We start from the raw sequence: 8685 nt of genomic DNA on the forward strand, positions 1-8685 counted from the left end.
CTATTGAATTTATACAGCTTTTTTATTTACTACAACAGTTAAACTTATAATAAGATGAAGTGCTGCAACCAAGAATTAAATTGGGGAAAAATAAATAAAAAATACTGATTTAATGAAAAAATGTAATGAAATGATGAATCTAATCAGTTCAGGTCTAGGAAGGTGTCCACCTGCTGTTCCTAAACATCATCATCATCATCATCATCATAAACATCATCATCATCATCATCATCATCACCATCATCATAACCCTCAGTATTTGTATAAACAGACCCCCTCCCCACGTCGTCCCCCTTGTTTCCAGATCACAACCCTTCGGGCTTTAGGACCTGCCGGCCGGGCTCTCTGAGTGAGGATGGTCTTGTTTTTGTCCGTTACGTTCATGCATGTAATCATTGATTGTGCCCATTGTGACAGACCGATTTACCATCTGTATGCTCCCATGGGCCCGATGCTGCTGTCACTGCAGTCTCCCTGCAGACTTTTGGGGGAATTCCTCTTTAATTTCCGGTTTAAATTTCATTTCTACAACCAAACCTGCAGGATTAAAAAACCCACAGTCATCACACCTAACTCCTTCAAGCTCCACTCTTCTTCTTGTGCATTTTCACTCGTATCCCCTCTGCAGCTGCAGCGTGTCACTCTGAGTGCCTTGTCAAGTGGTAAAAGTAGTTTAAAGTGAGACATATGGTGGAAAACCAATCATTTTTAAATAGAGAAGGCTGAAATGGAACTTCCCCTTGTTGGAGACCCCCTGGAGCTCAATTAAATGCCAGAGATTAGACCTATTCAAATTCTTCTTTTTTTTTAGATCAGAAACTGTGAAAGAATTATAAATAAACAAAGCTGCTTTTTTCAAATTCAAATGTGAATGCATCCTCTTATCCAGAGAAAAGAAAAGACGAGCTCCACTTCACAAACAGTCACTATGGGCCTATTTTCCTCAACACAAATAGACAGGCTTCTAATTAATTTCCCTTTTGCGTAAAACAACTTTAGCAACATTGTGCACACAACTCTGATACCTGCCTTAGAGCCTTGTGGCCATGGGCAGTTGGAATGGAGACTTTATATTTCAGCTTGAGGGAGGAATAGGTGACTCTCTTTATTTTATTTGGACTGGATGCCACGTTTCTTTCTCCCTCCTCTGAAGTGTCATGCTCTTCTCTTCCAGCCCAGAGTGTGTATGTGTGTGTGTATGTGTGTGTGTGTGTTTGCCGCCTCCTGCTGCAGCCCACCCGGCGCTCTGCCCTCCTCCCTGTACGCGCCTCCCCGGCTCCTTTTCCCACTGCTGAGAGGAGCAGGACGCGGCCACAGCGGCGGGAAGCAAATTATCTACAAGCACTTCCCTTAAAGAAAAAAAAAAAGTTCCCACTCACATACACAGATGCCACCACAAGTAGAGACTCACATCGTCTTAGAGCTGCCCGAGGGAACTCACTGGGAATAACCTGGCAGGAGGGTGGATACTTAATGGTTTCTTCCTCTTTTTTTAATTGCTTAATTCGGGGGACTTTTTCTTCTTCTGTTGCTTTCATTGAGCACAGTTTGGTTCATTTGTTTTTAAACTACAGAACATTTTTGTCGCATTAGTTTTAAAAGTTTGAAGAGGAGTTTGGCCTGAGCTCGTGTTTTCTGTGTTGAAGACGCACTGTGCGCACCTGTTTGTGCCACTGGTGGAAACAAGCGCAGAGGACGGTGTAAGAACTTCACATCGATATTTTCCCATAAGCTCAACTCTTCAGTGATTGTCATAAGAGGAACTTCAACCTTGGATGGAGTAGGATCTGACTTTTGGTGCAATTGTCTGGCAGCTTGAGGACGCATGTGCCGGAGCGCACCAAGGGAAGCTCTGAAGAAACCATAACCTCGTCCTCGCTTCTTCTTCTGCACTTTGCTGTGTGAAGTGTGGATGTCATCGGGACTGCTGAGTTAAGAGCCACCGTGTTAACAGCAGCTGTCAAACTCATGGGACCCTCCTGCCCCTGCCCCCCGGGCCACTGGGAGCTGTGCTGAGGTCTCCACTGCGCATGTCCGAGCGCTGGACAGCTCCAGAGAGGGAAATTTAAAAACGGTTTTTTGGAGAATCAAGTGCAGCACAGAGAAAATACAGTACAGGGGCTCGCGACCGGCTCTCACCACCTCCAGTATCATCCAAAACAGGTGACTCCTCTTTATTCCTCTCTTTCTGCATCGTAGCCTTTTAAACAGATTGTTGTCTTTATAACGTTTGAATGATTTTTACACTTGAAACAGGATTTCTCTCTAAGCTGGCTGAATGATAAACAATACAGGTGTTGGTTGAGTTAATGTGACAGAAGTCTTGTGTGAACATTTGAACTTGATGTTTATTACATTCAAGCTAAATTACTATTTATATTCAGTGTTTATTTAATGAAATCTCAAATAGGGAGAGATAAGAGGAACACATTTAATATAATGTAGGGAAATGGGATTGAGCTACAACAAAGGCATAGTGATGACAGAAGGGAATTATTCTTTGCTGCTGCTATGGATTCAATTTGCTTAACTTGCAAAAGGAGACACTATTTGAATATTCTATATATTGCACTTCTTACCTCTACAGAGCTTGTTTGTTACAGCTTGAATGCTCACACAGGGAATAAATAATGTGATGTTTTTTATGACTTTACAGAGGCTCCACATATCCCAGGAAATGATAGAAGGCGGAATTACATCCATGATGTCAGGAATAATTGAGAATGCTGGGCATCATCCATCGCCACAGGACTACAGGTAGAGACTACTGACTGAAAACATGCTCCCTTATACCAGGAATATATTGAGATCTAAACAGCGCATGTATACGTTTTGTTGCATTCTGTCAAAAACACTCAGGATCAACTCGAAGGTGCCTCAATAGAAAAAAAAGCCATATTTATATACATCAAATCCCTCAAGGTGTTTTACGAGGAGTCATGGAACAAATTGTCTGACCCTACTATGTTTAATCTCAAGGTGGATGGACAGCTCTTTTTGTGCATGGTGGTGGTGGGGGGGTTGCATGAAAAAGGCGAGAGGGAGAAAAAAAATCCTGAAGAATAAATAATTTTCGGTCTGAATGGATCTGTCAGAAACCATCAGCTCTGTTTACACTCCCGCTGTCGGCACACGGAGAGCCTGAGCCCCTTGGCCTGCCGACTCAGGGGGAGACGGGGCGCTCTGGGTCACCACCGTGCACAAGTGGCTCCCAATTAGAGAAGGAGGGCGGGAGGGAGGAGGGGGTGCAATATTTAGTGTTGTTGAACCTCTGGGAAGGCTCGGATGATACATGGAGACACCAGCTAAACATGTTTTGCCTCAGTGAGCAATTTTCATGCTGCTGGTCGAGGGAGAGAGAGAGGGACAGAGAGAGGAGGGGAGGTGGGGATGAATCCCCATGTGTTGTCTATTCTGCACTGCTCTATCAATATGTATTATTCTTTTATCCCAAATAGATCAATAGATTAGAGTAGCAGCAATAGTGCAAAAGGCCAGCTATTGCATTTATTGTATACTTTTTATACTCCACCAGTTGAAGTTTCTGTGCCTGCTAGGCTTGAACACCAATCCTTCATTTTTGTCAGAAGTAAAAGAAAACACCCAGAAAAAGAAAAAGAAAGAGCGTCAGACTCCCAAAGGCACAAGCTGTGATAACGTGATACTTTGCAAGGTGTTGGGTTCACATCCCCACCTGCCTCAACAGAGCAACCCCTCAACAGCTTTTCCCGGCGCATGCAAGGTGTGTGAGGACGTGTGCTGCTGATTCCCGCCTGCCATCATGTCACGCACTCAGACGGCAGACACACAGAGCCCTGACCTCGAACTACATTCTGCGACCCCCACCCCTCTCTGGCCTGAGGCTCTGCTGATTTCCCCGTTGAGGGAAGATTGGGGTGGGGGGTGTGGGTGGTGTTGTTGGGGGGGGGTTGCAGAGGGTTGATGGAGGGGGGATAGAGGCTGGAAAGGGACAGGGAAGCAGATGGCATCCTATTTGTCCCTCTTATGTGTGAGGGCTGTCATTCCAACAGATTAATGCGAGGGCCGGGCGGAGAAAAGAAACGACAGAGACAATCAAGGAAGGGTCTGGGGGGAGACAATGGAGCCACGTGCCACTGGGCAGATTTGTCGTTTGGGACACAATAGGTGATCATTTTTCAATGGGCAAGGCCAACTGTTTCAGGCAACATGTGCTGCCGTCCCATGTTTCAAACCATCTCGCGGGGTTGTTTACTTATGATTCAGCCAATGGTGACAGCAGGGCCGTGGTCACCTGACACAGGGTTGATTTTTTTATTAGGAGATTTTGTGTGTGTGTGCGTGTGTAGGGGGATTGGGGGGGGGGGGGGGGTGATGTCCTCCTACACTGTCCACAGACCCACAAAGTAACTGAATAGTATGTGTTGTCATAGCGACCCCAATTACTAAACCCTTTGCCCAGTGAGTGTGTGTGTGTGTGTGCTGAGGAGTCTGGAGAGGATTCAAGAGGAGTCCTCTCTTTTCTTTCTCTTTGCCGAGGCGCTCCCCGTAAAGTGACAGAAAGCTGATAGGTGCTGGCGGCGCGCTTTTTAAACAGAAATCCTGTCAGTGGATGAAAATGTATTTTAAACTTATTTAATCTGCGGTATTAAATTAACTAGCCATAAATAATAATTTCATATTTTATTAATTTGTATTTATAGGTTTTAAAAAAAGGAAGATAATAAAAAAGAAATTATGGGGAAAACAAAGATCAGTGTGTGGCCCTCCTGGAAAACAAAAAAACAATCATCAATCATTTGCTCTGAATGGAAAGATTGTTTAACCCCCTCATTGTTGATCAAAACTGTCACTGCTAAATAACACTGGTAGATAATCTCCTTATGTTAAATCCTGGATGCAGCAGCTAATACACGGCTTCGCGGAGCAGCTTTCATCTCTGTTTGCCCACATTAACACTTAGTACACTGGTTTTGACTTTAGGGGACAAAATGTTCTGTCAAGTGTTTAGATTTAAATTCCACTTATACTCACCCCCCCACCCGCCAACCTCTCCCCTCCCCCTCCTCTCTTCAAGGCTTCTGACCACGGACCCCTCCCAGCTGAGGGAGGAGGACCTCCCCGGGGACCTGCAGTCTCTGTCATGGCTCACCTCTGTGGATGTGCCCAGACTGCAGCAGATGGCTGATAGCCGGGGCCACAGCAACGGGCCCTCCCAGGGCAGCCTGCTGGAGCAACAGACAGGTGAGGGGACAGGGAGGGGACAGGGAGGGGACAGTGCAACATTTAAAATCCGCTGCATCTCTCTGATTGGATAAACTGAAGGATTCTTCTGGGTATCTGGCCGTGTAGATTACGAACACTGTTTGAAAGAAAACACTGACAGATACAAGTGGATGTGATGTTCTAGGCACTAGGACAGTTTCTACACTAACAACACAGAGACAGTTAAACTCAGAAACAAATCAACTTGGATGGTTTTGGTTGGATTTGCTTATGCTCACCTTCATTTTGTGAATAACAGATGACAATTCTAGAGATCCCATGAGTTTGAAGCTACATGTGTAAACAGACATTTTCTACTAACTGCTCACATTAAACTCTGGAAAATCTAAATTCTCTGATAAAGTTGAAATTAGTATTTGTTACCTTACAGTAACTGAATAAAGATCCACCCCCTAAAAATACTTCTTTTGAATAACAAAATCCACCCTATATAGAGTTATCAGCATTATTTCTTAAGAAATTCAAAACAATGAAACAATCTAATCCACGCCATTAGTCCATTAGGTCCTTGGTACATACCCTCTCCTACCATCAAGTTTCAATGCAGTTACTTCATTTGAGTTTACATAATCCAGCAGCTAAAACATGACTTCCTTGCCAGAAGTAACAATATCCACCGTGCCCAAATAGGAGATATTAAATTGTTTAGTTGAGAACCAGATTCTGTCAAGAGGCAGAGGTACTAAACATCTAAGTACATACATGTCATACGCAGCCACATCATCCTGTTTTGAAGACAGTTTCTGTTTCAAAGATTCTAAAAAGTAGGTTTTTGTTTCTATAAGTAAGAAATATAGGTTTGTTTAAATGTAACTAAGATTATTGCGTCCACTCACAGCTCAGCTGAGCAGCCTGGCGATGACGGCTGGACAAGGCGCCATGCTCCAGCTCCAGAGCAACATGCAGCACAGCCCTCTGGGAATCAGCATCATCAACACCCACAGTGGAAGTGTGAGTGTCCGCAGCACTGATAGAAAAAGAGGTATCTTTATGTTGTATGTGGTGTCAACAGTAAAACATATGACACCCTTGCATTTGTTTCAAAGATGTCTCCATTCTCCATGAATGGGATGCCTTCTCCAGTATACCAGTGCCCTACCTCAGTCTACCAGCCTACACCCCAGCACGTGTACTCTCTAACCCAAACTGGACAACAGGTGACACAACTTCAAGCCAACGGAGTGTCTGATTTTATCAACAGAGGAAATGTAATAGATAAGGTCCTCATTGTTCTCTCTTGTTTCTAGTGTTCAACAACTGGGCTTTATAGCAATGTCTCTTTCAACGACCAAAGTCTATTCACGCAACCTCGTCTGGCTCCGCAAGACCAGGAGCTGCAGCCCAAGTCTTTCCCCAAGCCCATCTACTCCTACAGGTCGGTACACAGACGTTTGGATTTCTGACTGAATTCTACTTCTAGTCCATTTCCCCTAATCTGCTTTAATCTGAAATCCAATAATGATTTAATCCGTTTTTTTCTCCCAGCTGTTTGATTGCCATGGCTCTGAAAAACAGCAAAACTGGCAGCCTCCCAGTCAGTGAGATCTATAGCTTTATGAAGGAACACTTTCCTTATTTTAAGGTATGAATCTCTATTAATATAACACGGTGGACTAAAATGTGAAGATTCATGTAAATGAGAACGGAATTAAAATGTTACACTACCTCATTCCCTGCAGACTGCACCTGATGGCTGGAAGAACTCTGTCAGACACAACCTGTCCTTAAACAAATGCTTTGAGAAAGTGGAGAACAAGACGAGCAGCTCGTCTCGTAAGGGCTGTCTTTGGGCACTGAACCCTGCCAAAATTGACAAGATGGAGGAGGAGATGCAGAAGTGGAAACGCAAGGACCTGCCGGCCATCCGCCGCAGCATGGCTAACCCTGGTCAGCAACGTCTTTACTTCAAATTCAAACGTCGAATGCTCCCTCCGGTCTGCATGAGCCACCAATGAACGACAAAGTCCTATAACCTGTTTTGTTCCCTGCAGATGAGCTGGACAGACTGATCACAGACCGCCCAGAGAACTGCAGACGCAAAATGTTAGAGTCCGGCATGACCCGGCTGCCCGGCTGTCAGACGGGCCTCCCGCTGACCGTCTCTAACCAGATGCAGCCTCAGCCCATTGTCACGCTGTCCCTCCCGTGTTTACCCATGCACCAGCACCACCAGTTTCAGGCCCAGCTCCAGGCTCAGGCCCGACTGGCCCCCATGTCCCCCGCCCCGGCCCAGACACCTCCCCTCCACATTGTCCCCGACCACTGCCACAGTCCTCTCACTCAGCAGTCGAGCAAGCCCCATGAGGATTTCTACATCGTGCACGGGGACACGCACACAGAGGTGGATGCACTAGACCCCAGCATCATGGACTTTGCCTTTCAAGGTAAATACACATTCTAAGTGTCAGGCCTGTTTTTATTTAGGTTTGCAGGATATCTGACGTGTTGCTGCATCAGTACATTAACCCTCTCCTTTTACCTGCTCAGGTAATCTGTGGGAGGAAATGAAAGACGACAGCTTTAACCTGGATGCTTTGGGCACCTTCAGTAATTCGCCCCTGCGACTATCAGACTGTGACTTGGGATCAGCCGGCCTCCCTCCCACCTCCTCCGGGGTGAACATGCCGCTGTCAGATATGCAGGTGACGGGCCTCTACACCACCTACACCACCCAGGAACCCCTGTCGTCCCAGTACATGGGCTCAGCAGCCAACAGCAAGCCCATCATCCTGCTTTGAAGCAACTCTAACAGGGTCAACACGAGTTTATCTTATCTGCGGAAATCTATGAACACGGTCTGAAGAAGTCTCTGGTTTCTTCTGTGCTACTAAACAAACAAATCACACTGCTTCACCTAAGGAACCTACCTGGGGAAAGGATGTTTGAAAAGCATGTCACGTACAGTCTACCATTAAACTGCTCATAAGAGATGACACTAATAATAAATTAAGGTTTCAAGAAGGACGTACGTAAGACTTAAAATATCTAGCTTTGCCCAGCAAAGCCTCCCAGCCTGTATGAGTATGAGGACTCTGCCTGGAGAAGTATGTGTAAGTTAGCATCTACCGGTTTTTCTACTGTTCACTCTGCGTTTTCAAGTCCTTCCATACTGTAGCTCTCCATCTCTTGTCTGTTGTATTGTGCTAGACATTATTACTGTGACGTTTTATTTATATTTATAAAAAGAAAACTGGAGAAGGGGATGACTCTGTCAGTCTTTTTGCTGTATATATTTGAATGTTTTAAAATTGCTATTACCACAGAAAAGCTTTGTTTTTGACTGTATTTACACATTTAAGTTCCAAAATGCAAACGTGTGCCAACACCTTTTGAGTAATCCAGATGTTACACGTCATTCTTCTACACACTGTGATTAACATGTCTGAAAGTTAGGTGTACATTATGTTCAGTTATGTGACC

At 45.0% G+C, this 8685-nt stretch overlaps 1 protein-coding gene across 1 annotated transcript; it reads left to right on the forward strand.

The window, feature by feature from the left end:
* The first annotated feature begins 2677 nt into the window (after positions 1 to 2677).
* On the forward strand, positions 2678 to 8614 carry foxn4 (forkhead box N4). The gene is made up of 9 exons (XM_062382039.1): positions 2678 to 2757; positions 5057 to 5223; positions 6104 to 6216; positions 6312 to 6422; positions 6513 to 6640; positions 6751 to 6847; positions 6945 to 7152; positions 7257 to 7649; positions 7753 to 8614. The coding sequence occupies exons 1-9, from the start codon at positions 2678 to 2680 to the stop codon at positions 8001 to 8003; spliced, it is 1548 nt and encodes a 515-aa protein (XP_062238023.1). The 3' UTR covers positions 8004 to 8614.
* Positions 8615 to 8685: the final 71 nt, after the last annotated feature.

The sequence above is a fragment of the Platichthys flesus genome, chromosome 3, assembly GCF_949316205.1.
Source record: "Platichthys flesus chromosome 3, fPlaFle2.1, whole genome shotgun sequence".
NCBI classification, from domain to species: Eukaryota; Metazoa; Chordata; class Actinopteri; order Pleuronectiformes; family Pleuronectidae; genus Platichthys; species Platichthys flesus.